The sequence below is a fragment of the Taeniopygia guttata genome, chromosome 27 (assembly GCF_048771995.1).
Source record: "Taeniopygia guttata chromosome 27, bTaeGut7.mat, whole genome shotgun sequence".
Classification (NCBI taxonomy): domain Eukaryota; kingdom Metazoa; phylum Chordata; class Aves; order Passeriformes; family Estrildidae; genus Taeniopygia; species Taeniopygia guttata.
Window position 1 is genome coordinate 4,337,871 of NC_133052.1, and position 16,327 is coordinate 4,354,197.

The 16,327-nt window shown below is 52.2% G+C and overlaps 5 protein-coding genes across 5 annotated transcripts; 2 read left to right on the forward strand and 3 right to left on the reverse strand.

The window, feature by feature from the left end:
- Positions 1–252: 252 nt before the first annotated feature.
- LOC121471182 (feather keratin Cos1-2-like) lies at positions 253–558 on the reverse strand. Its single transcript, XM_072919084.1, has one exon. It carries the CDS (start codon positions 556–558, stop codon positions 253–255), a length of 306 nt encoding a protein of 101 aa, XP_072775185.1.
- A 2,653-nt stretch (positions 559–3,211) lies between these two features.
- On the forward strand, positions 3,212–3,517 carry LOC100232280 (feather keratin 1-like). The gene has a single exon (XM_072919027.1). The coding sequence runs from the start codon at positions 3,212–3,214 to the stop codon at positions 3,515–3,517; it is 306 nt and encodes a 101-aa protein (XP_072775128.1).
- Positions 3,518–7,698: 4,181 nt separating this feature from the next.
- On the reverse strand, positions 7,699–8,473 carry LOC100231293 (feather keratin 1-like). The gene is made up of 3 exons (XM_030256469.4): positions 8,425–8,473; positions 8,247–8,257; positions 7,699–8,013 (listed from the first exon to the last, which is right to left on the reverse strand). Exon 3 carries the CDS (start codon positions 8,002–8,004, stop codon positions 7,699–7,701), a length of 306 nt encoding a protein of 101 aa, XP_030112329.4. The 5' UTR covers positions 8,005–8,013; positions 8,247–8,257; positions 8,425–8,473.
- A 2,205-nt stretch (positions 8,474–10,678) lies between these two features.
- LOC100225221 (feather keratin Cos1-2-like) lies at positions 10,679–11,454 on the forward strand. The gene is made up of 3 exons (XM_072919144.1): positions 10,679–10,727; positions 10,896–10,906; positions 11,140–11,454. Exon 3 carries the CDS (start codon positions 11,149–11,151, stop codon positions 11,452–11,454), a length of 306 nt encoding a protein of 101 aa, XP_072775245.1. The 5' UTR covers positions 10,679–10,727; positions 10,896–10,906; positions 11,140–11,148.
- A 2,921-nt stretch (positions 11,455–14,375) lies between these two features.
- LOC100224242 (feather keratin 1-like) lies at positions 14,376–14,681 on the reverse strand. The gene has a single exon (XM_032743760.3). It carries the CDS (start codon positions 14,679–14,681, stop codon positions 14,376–14,378), a length of 306 nt encoding a protein of 101 aa, XP_032599651.3.
- Positions 14,682–16,327: the final 1,646 nt, after the last annotated feature.

Here is a 16,327-nt window from a genome sequence, read left to right on the forward strand (position 1 = left end):
GATGCAAAGTGGCAGAAAAACTCAGAACCCAGAGGATCACTCAGTGCACACTGAGCACTCCCAAGGCCAGCCTGTGTTGGCAGCCAGTGCAAAACCAGCCCAAACAACACCCTCCCAGGAACACCCCTGGGGCAGCATCTCGGCCAGGCAAAGGACGACACAAAGGCAGAGGATGGGATGCAGCACAATTTATTGAGTCAAAAGAGGGAGGGGAGGGGGATCCAGGTGGAGGCCAAGGAGTAGGGAGCAGCTTCAGCAGGGGAAGCGCCTCGTGCCACAGAGGCCACTGCCCAAGCCAGAGAGGCCAAAGCCCCCAGAGCTGATGGGCACTCCCTGAGAGCTGAGGATGCTGCCAACAGCAGCAGAGGTGGAGGATCCCACGGCGGTGTTCTGTGGGAAGGAGCTGAGGATGGGCCCGGGCAGGGTCACCACCACGGGCGAGGGCTGGATGGCCACGGTGGAGTCCTGGCACTGCCTGACACAGGGCTCATTGCAGCTGTTGGCCAGCGGGGTGGGGCCGCAGGGCTGGCAGGGCTGGCACGGGCTGTAGCAGGACATGGCTTGGGGCTGCAGGAGCACCTGGCACAGAGAGAAGGGAAAATGAAGGCGTGAGGGATGTTTCAAGTGTAATGTTTCATCCTCCAACATGAGGGAGTCCCTTTTCCTCATCCATAAAGAACTACACCAGGGCCCCGCAGGCATTTCCTTTCAGTCTGAAGAACACAGCAGGAATTGCAGGTCCAGGGAGGACCCCACACAGGCCATGGCTCCAGAGTCATCTCTGTGAAGCCTGAACCTTTTCCTCTCCCCACTGTCTGCATCCTTTCCTCTCCCATAGTAAGCATTCTTGGGGCCCCAGAATATGACAGAGAGAGGTACGTGCATAGACAACCCATATGAGGTGGAAAAGGAGGACAAGGAAGAGGACAAGGGGAAAGTCTTCAAAACTCACCTTGTTCCCAACAAGATGGAGCTGAAGGAGTGGATGAGAGAGTGAGGAGAAGTCTCTCTTTTATACTGCTCCTGCCCTGCCCCGGGCCCACAGTCACTGCACAAGGACAGTAATTTTCCTACAGACTCACCTCCCAAGCAAAGTATCCTCCCTAACGCCACAGGTTGTGCTTTTGTTTCCATCAACACTGCCATTTTCATTTCCTCATTTCTGACATGGCCTTCAAGGATTATTTCAAGTGTTGAGATGAAAGACCCAAGGGTTTTCTGGGCAGTGACACATCTGTGCGTGCAGAGGATGAGTTGCGTGCTCTGGAGGGGTCTGTGCAGACAGTTGACACCTATCTGGGGAAATATGCTGTGGCTGTTTTTCTACTCTCTTTGCAGGCAGTTGAACATACCCTCCCTCCAAGCTTGTCTTCTCCTCATGTGGCAATTTATTTGGCAAGGTTGTCCTCTCTCATGGCTGCATTGTGGAGTTACCAACTATCAGCAGTTGTGCTATCAGTGTGCTATCAGCAGTGAGGGAAGATAACTTTGCTCTCCTGAATGCCAGGATTCCTTGAGATACGTCATGGAGTTGGGACCCTTCTCACTCTTGTAGGGGTGGGTGGAGGTTCAATAAATACCTTGGTCTTCCCATTTTCCTCAGATCACCATACACTTTGGCTCCACTCTTTGGCACCATAGTAGCCGAGGAGACTTTTCCAAAACAAGCTGATTGTCCTGAAACCCCCCTGAGCTGTGGGAGTGATGGTAACAAGTTCATGCTGACAGAAATGTCTGTTTGAGCTGCCTGGAGCTCTGCATAAGGAACAGCCCAGTGAGCAAAGATGGTTTTCCTGAGGCGTGGATGGAGCTGCCCTTGCTGGAGGGGAATTCAGCAGTGTGTGGGTCATGGGCCTGCACGCAGCACGTCACAAGGCTGACACACAGCCAACCCAAAATTAGACTGAGTCTCCCCACAAGTAGAGAGAGTCTCTCCTTGGAGATTTGCCTACTGAAGGCATTCCCTTGCCCTCCTGGGATGCGTCCCAGCTGCCTCCATGTCTGCAGGGCAGGGAAGTGCAGCCCTGCTTGATGTGGTTTGAGAACTGGGCTTGCACCCAGGGCCCTTCTGAACTTGTCCCCTCCCTGAGTGTCCCCAGGCATGTGGTACCACAAGATCCTTCCAGCTCTCATTCACTCGGGAGTTGGGCACGTTTCAGCTTCTCCAGAGGAGCTGATTTGTGCTCCAGGGTGAGGCAGCCTTTGGGTCAGGGGAAAGGAAGCATGAGGAAGCGCTAATGCCAGGAGAAGTCACGTCACATGAAGCCCAGGGACGTGTCCCAGATGGTAGGGAGATGTTTTCTACAAACCTTTAACTGTGTAAAGCATTCAGGAGAGCCTCCCAGGACAGCTTGAGACAAGCCTGAGGCCACGTAGATGAGGCCTGTGCCACCCTTCTCTGTGTGTGTGTGTGGGCAAACTTTTCACAGGCAATCCTTGACTTGGTGGTCACCTACTGCAATTACTGACAGCAGTTCACTGTTCCAAGCCAACATATGCCTGCCCAGGATCCCTCCTGTACTTCTGCACTCACTGGCATGACTCTTCATGGAGTATCTTCTAGCTGTGGCACATGAAAGGATCATGCAAAGCAGAGCAAGAATGTCAGAAATGAGGAAATGAAATAGCAGCATTGACAGAAACAAAAGCACAACCTGTGGCGTTAGGGAGGATATTTTGCTTGGGAGGTGAGTCTGTAGGAAAATTACTGCCCGAATGAAGTGACTGTGGGCCTGGGGTGATGCAGGAGAAATATATAAGCCAGCCTTTCTCCTCACTCTCTCATCCACTCCTTCAGCTCCATCTTGTTGGGAACAAGGTGAGTTTTGAAGACTTTCCCCTTGTCCTCTTCCTTATCCTCCTTTTCTATTTCATATGGGTTGTCTATGCACGTACCTCTCTCTGTCATATTCTGGGGCCCCAAGAATGCTTACTCTGGGAGAGGAAAGGATGCAGACAGTGGGGAGAGGAAGAGGTTCAGGCTTCACAGAGATGACTCTGGAGCCATGGCCTGTGTGGGGCCCTCCCTGGACCTGCAATTCCTGCTGTGTTTTTCTGAGGGAAAGGAGATGCCTGCGGGGTCCTGGTGTAGCTCTTTATGGATGAGGAAAAGGGACTCCCTCATGTTGGGGGATGAAACATTACATTGAAGCATCCCTCACGCCTTCATTTTCCCTTCTCTCTGTGCCAGGTGCACCTGCAGCCCCAAGCCATGTCCTGCTACAGCCCGTGCCGGCCCTGCCAGCCCTGCGGCCCCACCCCGCTGGCCAACAGCTGCAATGAGCCCTGTGTCAGGCAGTGCCAGGACTCCCATGTGGCCATCCAGCCCTCGCCCGTGGTGGTGACCCTGCCCGGCCCCATCCTCAGCTCCTTCCCACAGAACACCGCCGTGGGATCCTCCACCTTGGCTGCTGTTGGCAGCATCCTCAGCTCTCAGGGAGTGCCCATCAGCTCTGGGGGCTTTGGCCTCTCTGGCTTGGGCAGTGGCCTCTGTGGCACGAGGCGCTTCCCCTGCTGAACCTACTCCCTGCACTTTGGCCTCCACCTGGATCCCCGTCTCCTCTCTCTTTTGACTCAATAAATTGTGCTGCATCCCATCCTCTGCCTTTGTGTCGTCCTTTGCCTGGCCGAGATGCTGCCCCAGGGGTGTTTCTGGGAGGGTGTTGTTTGGGCTGGTTTTGCACTGGCTGCCAACACAGGCTGGCATTGGGAGTGCTCAGTGTGCACTGAGTGATCCTCTGGGTTCTGAGTTTTTCTGCCTCTTTGCATCAGAATGGAATTTCTGTAAATAGTTCAACGGCTTACTTGTACTTTCTTCACACACTTTTCCATTCAGTCGGCTCAGCACTGCATTGGAAATACCAAGCAGCGAATGTGTTGCTGCAAGGACAGAGGTTCCAGCTTCCCATCAGGTGCCAGGCAAACCCTTCCTAACAGTATTGTGCCCCTTTATCAGTTATTTGAAGTTCCATTGAAATTCACCTTGTACACTTGCCATGATGGGACCTGCCATTTTCCATTTCCCACCACGTCATTAACTTCTTCCTTCTGTCTCATCTAAATCTACCCTATTTCTGTTTAAATGTGTTGCTCCTTGTCCAGTCACTGCCGGCCTTGATATAATGTCTCTCTCCAACTTCCTTATCCGTCCCCTTTGCATACTGAAATGCTGCAATAAGGTCTCCCCAGAGCCTGCTCTTGTCCTGCATGAGAAAACTCAAGTGTCTCCCCCTTTCTCCATGGTAGGGGCAATGCATCTGTGTGATCATTTTTGCAGCTCTTGTTTGTTTGCAGCTGCTCTAACAGGTCCATGCTTACTCTGAATTGAGGAGTCCAACTGGATTCAGGTGGGGTCTAACAAGAGCTGACCTGCTGGCTGTATTTCTGTTTGTGCAGACCAAGACATGATTGAATTTCTGGATGTCAAGAACACATTGCTGGCTCATGTCCAATTTTTCTACCTCCATGATTTCTGGTTCCTTCTCTGCAGGGCTGGTCTAAACTATTTCTCCTCCAGTGCTGGCCTTGTTGAAGTTCCTGAGCTTCACATGGGAGCATTCTCAAAACTGCCAAGATCCCTCTGAATTAAAACACTTTCCTCAAGCCTCAGCTTGGTGTCATTCACAAACTTGTTGAGCGTCCACTCAGTCCCACTACGTTATTGATGAACTTATTAACAAATATTGGTCCCTGTATTGATCCCTGATGGGCACCAGTCATCACTCATTTCCATTTGGACATAGAGCCCATGAGTATAAATCCTTGGATGCTCCCCAAATTCTTGTGAGACTCTGTAACTTGCAGGTGAGGAAGGAAGCCATGACTCCCCAGCTGATCCCCTGACCATCAGATCCAGCTTTGCCCAGACCTCCCTCTTGCCCTTGGTACTCAATTCTGCAGAAGGGGCATGTGGCCACTGCTGACATTTGTTGAGAAGCCTGGGTTGTGGAGGGCCCTGGAAGGGCAGAAACCCCAAAAGGCTCATGGAAGTGGATAGGAGGAGAGAGGAAGAGTAAGGAGAGAAGTTCAGGCACTTTATCTTGCTTGGCTGCCATCACTCTTTGGGGGCAGGCACAAACCAGGAAAAGCCCAGGGTATAACAAGAGATGGAACAGAGGACCAATTGTTTTGATATCATTATTAAGAAGTTCCTCTGCCCAAATTAAGGTACAGATGAGACCATATGCTAAAGTTAATAGTATGAATTTTATTTAATGGCAAATGTGAGGTAGCAATAGATAGAAAGAAATAGGAGATAGAAGAGGGTAAGAGAGTGAGAGAGAGAGAGAGTTTAAGTTGAAAGATATCACCACCCCATGGTTCCAGCAGCATCCTGTTCAGTTTTTCCTTCTGGCCTTCTCAGAGTTGGGGAACAACTTCTCTGAGTTGTTCTTCTGTGGTATCAGCTTTGTACAGTCCAAGTTCTAGGTATCCTCAGGGTGTAGATACAGTTTCCATAGCTTGCAAAGAAATATGTGTAAGCAGTTACTTCCTTTTCCACAGTTTGCCACAGTGGGAAATTTTGTCCAGATGTGTTAACAAGGATGCTCCCCAGATCAGACCTGGAATTATCACCTTTCAGATGCAAATCCCTCTCTCTGTGGTTACCTCAAGTTCCCACTGTAGTGGCTTATCTTATTCTGTGCCTTGACAGTGTTTAAGGCAATTGTGGTCTTTGAGTCTCTTACACCAGTCTGTACTGGCCTGACTGGGCTGGAGGTCATTGTCTTCAGAGCAGCCAGTGTTGTTCTGTGCTTCAAATGTAGCTAAACTACAAATGTGGCTAAATGATTAGCCACTAAATGTGGCTAAACCAGTGCAAAGAACACACCAAAGCCTGACCTGCTGCTGCACGGGGCTGGCCCACCATCAACACCATCTCTCTTTCTCACGCTGCATCACCCACAGTGGAGGCCAGGAGTGGGCAAGCAGCTGGAGCTGATACAACCAGGACAAATGACCTCAACTGACCAAAGGGCTGTTCCAGGTCATGTAAAATCATGGAATCACTGAGGTATACAAGACCTTTAAGATTAAGGGGTCCAACCATTAACCCAACTCTTCCAAGCTCAACACTAAACCATGTCCCCAAATTTCACAAATAGATGTCTTTTAAATCCCTCCAGGGATGGTGATAACACCACAACACTGGGCACGTACAATATCATGCTCAGCAATAAATCTGTGGACAGTCTTCCCAGAGAAGCCATTCTTCAGACACTGTGTGGGCATTGGTCTGCTGCTGCTCGCATGATTCCCTTGGAACCACTTGGTTTTCTCTTTTTTCTCCCATTCCTTCATAGAAGATCCTCATCTTGACACCAGGGTATGTCACTGCCCTGATTTTCCAATTCTCCCCCTTCCCACTGGCTCAGCAGATCAAAAGAAGCACTGCTCAGTGTTTACTGCTGCTCATAACACCACACAGACCCAAAGGCAGTGCTTGTCCTCTTTGTCCTGCTCCTTCCTTGTCTCTGCCCAGGGCTTCCTAGGAAAGTGTTTGGAGACATGGTGTCAGGAAAAGACATTGGGAAGGAAGAGAGGCAGCAGGTGTTGGCTGAGTGACTCAAAGGGCTGTCCAGAAGCAGCTGAGGGGGGGCTGAACTGCTGCAGGACACAGCTGGGCACACATGGCCCCAGAGCCCTGAAGGGCAGCTGACTTGGGACAACCAGCTCTGTCTCCCCACATCTCCCTCAGCCCCTGGCAAGCAGCAGCCCCAAAGCAGGGCCAGGGAAAGGGGCTTTGGCAGTCACCACATCAGAACAGGTCTGACTGCCCCGGCTGTGCCCTGGCACCCAGGGCTCTCAGCAGCATCCTGGGCTGTGCAAGAGGAGTGGAACCAGGAGCTGGGTGGGAGCGATGATGCCGCTCTGCTCAGCTCTCAACTGCTGCCCTTCCCTGTGTTGGGGACAGGCTGTAATGGAAGAACCACCTGGAGCAAGTGGAGTGAGTTTGGAGCAGGGTGGCCAGGATGCTGAGGAGGTTGGAGCACTTGACTAAGGCACAGGATTGCTGAGTGTGGGGAGGAGCATGGTTTTGTTGGACAGAAAACCTTCCTTGGAGGAGGGGGGTCCAGTGGAGAGGATTGGTTCATTCTACCAGCTCCAGACATATCAAGAAGGATAGAAAGGAGCAATACCATGATTAAGCAGATATAGCTCTCATTTCTTAAAGGCACTCAAAGACCTTCTTTAAAATCTGCTGCACAACCATCCCTGAGACACACCTCCCTCCCTGAGAACCTTGGGAGACCAACAAGAGAGGAAAGGATGACACAGATGCAACAGAAATTTAATGAGTCAAACGATGAGAACAAGGCCACTCTGAGTGGAGGCCTCAGTACAGAGAGCAGCAGGGTCAGCTCAGAATCTCCATGACACAGTTGTGGCAGGGATCCAAGCAGGTGTCCATCTGCCTGATCCAGAGAGGGAGCAGGGCCAGCAGGTGCTCCCCAGGATGGCTGTGTGGGGATCACAGCCCCAGGGAGCACAAAGGACACAGGAGGGAAAGGAGAGAGTGGCAGGGGACAGAGGCAGGGATGGGCTGTGCTTGCCAAGAGCCCAGGCTGGCCCTGTCCTTCTGCAAGGGCTGCTGGGGTTGCTCAGCCCCTCGGGAAGCAAGAAGCCGATGCTGCGTGCCCAGGGCGGTTCCATCCTGGGAGTCCCTGGGTTCCTTCCCCAGGGCCAGCGGCAGCAGCTTCAGCAGGGGAGGCACCTGGTGCCACAGAGGCCACTGCCCAAGCCAGAGAGGCCAAAGCCCCCAGAGCTGATGGGCACTCCCTGAGAGCTGAGGATGCTGCCAACAGCAGCCGAGGTGGAGGATCCCACCACGGTGTTCTGTGGGAAGGAGCTGAGGATGGGGCCGGGCAGGGTCACCACCACGGGCGAGGGCTGGATGAACACGGTGGAGTCCTGGCACTGCCTGACACAGGGCTCATTGCAGCTGTTGGCCAGCGGGGTGGGGCCGCAGGGCTGGCAGGGCCGGCACGGGCTGTAGCAGGACATGGCTTGGGGCTGCAGGAGCACCTGGCACAGAGAGCAGAGAGGAGCAGACCGTGAACGGTGTTTGAAGAGCAGCCTCGCCACACTGTGAGGGAGATCCTTTCTCTCAGACCCCAGGAGCACCACCAAGAAGGCCAAAACCAGGGACAACCCCTCGCAACCCACAGCTCAGGAGACACCTCAGTCTATATCTAGCCTTTATCCATGATACATCTGCCCACTCCCAGGGTAAGCAGCCTCAAGACACAGCAGGGAACAAGGACAGAGATATATATGATACATGATGTCATATAGATCTATATGATCAGAAATCCCAGAGAATGACAAGGTGGAAGACAAAAGGAAGGAGGAAGGACACAAGGAGAACCCAGAGGAAGACAAGAAAAGGCTCAACACTCACCTTGTTCCCAACAAGATGGAGCTGAAGGAGTGGATGAGAGAGTGAGGAGAAGGTCCTACTTTTATACTGCTCCTGCACTGCCCCAGGACCACAGGCACTGCACAGGGGCAGTAATTTTCCTACAGACTCATCCCCAAAGCAGACTGTCCTCCCAAATGCCCCAGGTTGTGTTTTGGTTTCTGTCAACGCTGCCATTTCATTTCCTCATTGCTGACATGGCCATTAGGCCACAGAGGAGGATCTTTTGAAGTGTTGGGATGAGAGGCCTGAGGCTTTCCCGAGCACCATCACATCCGTACAGGCAGAAGATATGCTCCCATGTGCTGGAGAGGTCTGTGCAGGCAGGGCATGTGGCTGTGGTGAAATATGTGGGGGGTCTTTTTACAAACCCCTGTGAGGAAACATGGTTGTATCTTCCCACCAATACAGTCCCCTCCTGAGTACCTGAAGTCTTCCCTGAATGTGGGCATGCTGCATCCCTCTGCCTCCGTGGTGCCTCCCTGCTCAGGCCGCAACTCACTGGGTATCGCCTTGCTAGGCAGGTTTGGTACACTGCTGGTTTCAAATGGCTTTGCCCAAGGAAATCTTCTCCTTCAGGGAAGACATCTCCTGGTTTATTTGTCAGAGCTGTCTCCTCTCACTGCCATCTCTGAGGGACCCCAGCCTGTGCTGTCAGCAGGTTTGTGGAAGGAGTGCACTGTCCTGTCAAAACCCCCTTGGTCCCCCAAAAAATCCTGTGGAGTGAGATGCCTTTTCTCTCACCACCTGAGGGGTATGTTTGCTCTTGGAACATTGCTCTCTTTCTCCCCCTCTCCTCGCCCCATTATGCACTTTGGCTGCACCCTTTGCACCCTGACTTGGGGGACACGCAAAGTCCTGCCCACTTTTTCAAAACACACTGTCAGTGCTGAGAGCACCCCAGTGCTGCCAAGCAGGTCAGGCTGAGGGCAATGGCCTTTGGGGCAGCCTGGAGCTGTGGTGTGTGGGGACAGCCCAGTGCTTGAAGATGGTTTTCCTGGAAAAGGAGTGGAGTTGCCCAAAGGATTGAGGCCTGACAGGATCTCAAGGCCTGGCAGGATCCTGCAGTGCCACATGCCTGGGGAGGCTCAGGGAGGGGATGCGCTCAGAAAAGCCCTGGGTACAAAACCAGCTGTGAGACTACGCCAAGGACTGATGCACTTCCCTGCCCTGCAGACATGGAGGCAGCTGGGACGTGTCCCAGGAGGGCAAGGGGAATGCCTTCAGTAGGCAAATCTCCAGGGAGAGACTCTCCTTGCCAGTGGCAAGTCAGGCTCTAATTTTGGGTTGGCCATGTGTCAGCCTTTTGGTGTGAGGCCAAGCCAGGAGGGTGTGATGTCTGCAGGCCTGGCCAAGGCAGGACTGAGTCCCCCTCCAGCAAGGGCAGCTCCATCCTGGCCCTGGGAAAAGGAATGCTTGGCAGCTCTTTCACAGGTCAGGGATGCTTGCAAGGACTGACAATGTGTATTGAAAAAGTGGCCCATGCTTGTGTGTCTTGCAGATTATGGTATAAAACTTGCAGGAAATTGCACTGTGGGGTGAGGAGAGAGGGAAGAATACGGTGCTATCCCAAGAACCTGCAGACTCTGACAGAGAGGACAGTGAGGGCCAACCCCAAAAGGGTTCTTCATGAACTGGGGAGGGCAACAATCCTGCTTACAGCACAGGCTGGGGTCCCTCAGAGATGGCAGTGAGAGGAGACAGCTCTGACAAATAAACCAGGAGATGTCTTCCCTGAAGGAGAAGATTTCCTTGGGCAAAGCCATTTGAAACCAGCAGTGTACCAAACCTGCCTAGCAAGGCGATACCCAGTGAGTTGCGGCCTGAGCAGGGAGGCACCACGGAGGCAGAGGGATGCAGCATGCCCACATTCAGGGAAGACTTCAGGTACTCAGGAGGGGACTGTATTGGTGGGAAGATACAACCATGTTTCCTCACAGGGGTTTGTAAAAAGACCCCCCACATATTTCACCACAGCCACATGCCCTGCCTGCACAGACCTCTCCAGCACATGGGAGCATATCTTCTGCCTGTACTGATGTGATGGTGCTCGGGAAAGCCTCAGGCCTCTCATCCCAGCACTTCAAAAGATCCTCCTCTGTGGCCTAATGGCCATGTCAGCAATGAGGAAATGAAATGGCAGCGTTGACAGAAACCAAAACACAACCTGGGGCATTTGGGAGGACAGTCTGCTTTGGGGATGAGTCTGTAGGAAAATTACTGCCCCTGTGCAGTGCCTGTGGTCCTGGGGCAGTGCAGGAGCAGTATAAAAGCAGGACCTTCTCCTCACTCTCTCATCCACTCCTTCAGCTCCATCTTGTTGGGAACAAGGTGAGTGTTGAGCCTTTTCTTGTCTTCCTCGGGGTTCTCCTTGTGTCCTTGCTCCTTCCTTTTGTCTTCCACCTTGTCATTTCTCTGGGATTTCTGCTCATATAGATATATATGACATCATGTATCATATATATCTCTGTCCTTGTTCCCTGCTGTGTCTTGAGGCTGCTTACCCTGGGAGTGGGCAGATGTATCATGGATAAAGGCTAGATATAGACTGAGGTGTCTCCTGAGCTGTGGGTTGGGAGGGGTTGTCCCTGGCTTTGGCCTTCTTGGTGGTGCTCCTGGGGTCTGAGAGAAAGGATCTCCCTCACAGTGTGGCGAGGCTGCTCTTCAAACACCACTCACGGTCTGCTCCTCTCTGCTCTCTGTGCCAGGTGCACCTGCAGCCCCAAGCCATGTCCTGCTACAGCCCGTGCCAGCCCTGCCAGCCCTGTGGCCCCACCCCGCTGGCCAACAGCTGCAATGAGCCCTGTGTCAGGCAGTGCCAGGACTCCACCGTGTTCATCCAGCCCTCGCCCGTGGTGGTGACCCTGCCCGGCCCCATCCTCAGCTCCTTCCCACAGAACACCGCCGTGGGATCCTCCACCTCGGCTGCTGTTGGCAGCATCCTCAGCTCTCAGGGAGTGCCCATCAACTCTGGGGGCTTTGGCCTCTCTGGCTTGGGCAGTGGCCTCTGTGGCACGAGGCGCTTCCCCTGCTGAAGCTGCTCCCTGCACTTTAGCCTCCACCTGGATTCCATTCTCCTTCCTTTTTTGACTCATTAAATTGTGCTGCATCCCAGCCTGTGCCTTTGTGTCGTCCTTTGCCTGGCTGAGATGTTGCCCCAGGGGTGTTTCTGGGAGGGGGTTGTTTGGGCTGGTTTTGCACTGGCTGTCAGCACAGGCTGGCATTAGGATGCTCAGTGTGCACTGAGTGACTCTCTGGGTTCTGAGTTTCTCTGCCTCTTTAGGTCAGGACAGAATTTCTTTACATTGTCCAGGGACAAACATGCTCTCTGCACTTCTTTTCCTTTTCCTTTCTCAGTCTAACACTGTGACACAAATACTCAGGAGAGAATGTGTTACTGACCAAACAGAGGTATTGGATTTCCATTATACTCCAGCAGATCCCATCCTAACACAAGATGTTCTCAGAGGGAGGGACAGACTGCATTGTGCTGCCTTCTCACAGACCCCTGTTATCATGGGAGCAGAGAATGGGTCTGGGTGGAAGATACCACTAGGGTTTATCAGTCCACCCTTGCTGCCATGGATATGGATATCCTTCACTGCATCACATAAGGTTTGAGCAAACCTGATCTTGAACTCTTCCCAAGATGGGACACCCCATCATTCTCTATACAACATTTCCCTGTCTCTTATCACACTCATCACTGTAAAATTCTTCCTTATGTCCTTTCTGTATTTTTCCTATTTCAGTTTAAAACTCTTGCTCTTTGTCCAGTTATTGCAGGCCTTGAGAATACATCTCTTTCCAACTTCTTCATTCATCCATCCCCTTTACATATCAAAAGGTCTTCCCAGAGCCTGCTCTTCTCCTGCCTGAAAAATCCTCAACCCTCTCCAGCCTTTCTCCATGGTAGGGGCAATGCATCAGTGTGATCATTTTTGCAGCCCTTGTCTGAAGCTGCTCTAACAGGTCCATGCCTACTTTGAATTAAGGACTCCTGACTGGATTCAGAGTTCCAGGTGAAGTTTAAGAATGGAAGACAAGAAATGGAGAATTCCCTCCTTTTATCTGCTGGCCATGTTTCTGTTTGTGCAGCCCTGGCCTGATGGAATTTCTGAGCAGTAAACACACATTGCTGGCTCATGTCCAGTTCTCAATCTCCAGTGTCCCCAAGCCTTCCTTAAAGTCTGCTCTCAGTCCTTTCTTCTCCCAGGCTGCTCTGATATTGTGGATTTCCAGAATGCAACTTTCCCGAGAGAGTTTCTAGTGAGAGGGAGGCAGGGAGAGGCATCAGTTGTGGGCTGAGGGTCTCAAAGGGCTGTGCAGTGTTAGGGTTAGGGTTAGCTGATGGAGGGGAAGGGTGGAACTGCTGCAGGATGCAGGTAGGCTTGGTGACACACGTCCTCAAAGAGTCCAGATTTGAAGTTGTTGCTGTTGAGATGGTCACAACACACAGAAGAACAGCATGCACTTCAGAAGGCTTCTCACTATTTTAACAGCATCCTGTCTTTTATACCTTCTCACAAAGTTTATACCTATTCATTGGCTACAATAAATCAGCATTATGTTCAATGGCCCGGAGTGGTCTCCATCACTGTTTTCCACCAACATCCAACTGCAAGGCCCCCCTGTTATCTTTTCTTTTCCTCGGTTTCCTTGTTGATGACCTTGTTAGAACTCCTTTCAGGGGAAAAGGTGACTCTTACCAGCTTCTCCTCTTCAACTAACTCCTTCTGGCTAACCGACCAGCTGTCAGCCCCTTCCACATGAAGTTGGCTTTGTAGTAGCCAACCCTGTCACATCGTTCAGTGTGGAAGATCAGACAGCTACAGAAGCTGAGCTGGTTAGTGCCACCAACCTTTTGGCCCTGGTATAGTGAAAGCTGAGGAAGAGATAAACTCAAGGCAAGGACAGAAGTGAAGACATTGTGTCTGATCACTCTGACCCTCTGATGCTGACCGCTCTGACGAGAGAAGATGGAACAAGGACTTTGCTGGTAAAAGAGGTAAGAAGGACATTACTAGAGTAAGAATGATAATCAAGAAGATTGTATTTCTAAAGGACTGGGATAAAGAGGTCTGAGTGAAATATTTTGTACAAATGTAGTGACCTATAAATACTGGTGAACTTGTGTAATAAACTGGCTTTGCTCTGCTGGCATAAGCAGAGTCCGTGTCTGTCAATCCCTGCACTTCAGTCTCTGAAAAGAATGAGGTGCTTTTTGGTGTTCTGGAACACTGGCAGGAGTGTTCCTGATTGTCATCAGCATCCTGGGCTATCAGAGCACAACTGTCAACAGGATATTGATGGGAGCAAAGATCTTACTCTGCTCAGCAGTCCCCAGATGGCATCAAGCATGCTGTGCTGCCTACTGGACTGTAACACAAAAATATCTCCAGCAGGGAAGTGAAATACATGAAGATTGAGTGAAGTGGGAGTGGTGAGTGAAGTGGGACATTGGTGAGTGAAGTGGGACATTTACATGTGCATTAGAGGTTGAGGACACAGGCTTGCTGACAACAGAGAAGAGAAAGCTTGAAAGCTTTGTTGGGAGACGTAAAAATATTTTTGGAATATCTGTGATCATTGAACTGTGTGAGGTAATTCTTGCAGGTAGAGAGAGGCAGATTAATTTAGAAAGGTGATGCTTAATATGAGCAATCAATGCTGTGTTAAGATAATGAATGCGATGTTGACAACCATGGCAACACCACTTCCAACAACACCCTCCTGGAACCACACAGCAACACCTCTCTTGCTGGACATGTTGGGTGAGCATGTGCAGAGGAAAGGATGACACAGAGACATGAGCTGGGATGCAGCAGAGCTTTAATGAGTCAAAAGATGAGGAAGAAGTAATTCTGAGTGGTAGATAGAGCACTGAGGCTCTATCCCTGGGTTTGTACCATCCTATGTGTCCTGGGTTCCTTCCCCAGGGCCAGCAGCAGCAGCTTCAGCAGGGGAGGCACCTGGTGCCACAGAGGCCACTGCCCAAGCCAGAGAGGCCAAAGCCCCCAGAGCTGATGGGCACTCCCTGAGAGCTGAGGATGCTGCCAACAGCAGCCGAGGTGGAGGATCCCACGGCGGTGTTCTGTGGGAAGGAGCTGAGGATGGGGCCGGGCAGGGTCACCACCACGGGCGAGGGCTGGATGAACACGGTGGAGTCCTGGCACTGCCTGACACAGGGCTCATTGCAGCTGTTGGCCAGCGGGGTGGGGCCGCAGGGCTGGCAGGGCCGGCACGGGCTGTAGCAGGACATGGCTTGGGGCTGCAGGAGCACCTGGGAGACAGGGAATGTGGAGGCAGAGTTGAGAAAGGGCTTTGTCAGAGTGTTGACACACCATGATGGAGAATAGCAAAGAGAAGACAGAAGGAGGCTGCTTAAAGAAGCCAAACAGCCTCAAGTGTTTGGTCCAGCCCCCAAGAATCTCCTGAAGAGTTATCAAGCCCAGTGACTTGCACACCTGGGCCAGAACTCATGAGACTTCTCAGAAAAAACCCAGCCTCTCTCCCTGCACAGCTTTGGCCATTTCCCTCTCCCATAACCAGCAGTGCTCAAGAACCCACATGGGATTAAAGCAGAGAATGTGATCAGAAAGCCCAAAGGAGGAAGAATAAAAGAAAGGGCTTCAGACTCACCTTGATCCCAAGGAGGTGGAGGTGAGAAGAGTGAATGAGAAAACAAGGAGAAGGTCCCCCTTTTATACTGCTCCGGCACTGCCCCAGGCCCACAGGCACTGCACGAGGACAGTAATTTTCCAACACATTCACCTCCAAAGCAAAATATCCACCCTAACGCCACACGTTGTGGTTTGATTTCCATCAATGCTGCCATTTCATTTCCTCATTTCTGACGTGCTTGCTCTGTGTTACAGCTCCTTTCACGTGTGCCACGCGAGGCCTGAGGACACCTGGGACCAGAGCGTGTCCGTGCAGGCACAGGATGTGCCCCCATGCCGCAGGGTCCCGAGCAGGCAGGGGATGTTGGCTCGGGGCAGTGCCTTGCCATTGCTGGCAGCTGCCTCTGCAGGGACAGCCCCAGCTCTGCCCTGCCCCAAGGAGCAGCAGAGCACCCAAAGGCTCCTCTCCTCACAGCACGTCCTGCCTGCTGCCCTCTCCTCCTCTCACCTCACTCCAGCACCCACTGGACACTGCTTCTCCAGGGAAATGCTTTCCTCTCCCTTCCTCTTGATGCAGATTGTTTGGCAGGCTGAGCATTCCAGGGCTGGGCTTGGAGAGCCAAAGCCCACCTGGAGCTGAATCAGGAAAGCTTGTGGTGGGAAGGAAGAAGATCTTCCACACCGGGCAAGAGTAAAAGGGAGGCTTGAGCCAAGGCTGACTGGGGCAGCTTCACTGGAGGCAGGGGTTACAGGAAAGGGGAAGGTTCTTCAAGGCTTCTGGGCCTTGGTCTTTAGTGGCAACTTTTCATGTCACAGGATCAACCTCCTGATACTCCTCAGAAACAGGGGTAGGGAAAACCTCCCCACGCCAGAGGAGGAGGATCAGCTGTGAGAACATTTAAACGGACTGGACTGACATGACTGTGTGCAACCTGGCGATGGGCACGTGAGTGTTGGTGTCAAAGAAGGCACCTCTGAGCTCCCTTTGGGGGGTCCCAGTAGTCAGGGAATGCAGCTGAGGACTGGGAGAAAGAAAATGGGCACCCTGATTTCTAGAAGGCCATGACTGAAATCTGGCTTGGCTGCAGTTCTCCAAGGCTTCTAATGAATGGGATGAAGTAAAGCTGGCAGAGACTCACTCTTAGTGCACCACAGGGCCCAGACTTGGGCCAGCACTGTTTAACCCCTTTGGACAAAGTCCTGCAAGGATGGAGGGAGAAACGCCTGCCTTCCACAGGCTGGGGCTGTAGGAGCCAAAGCGCTTTGCAGTACAGAAAGGGGGTCC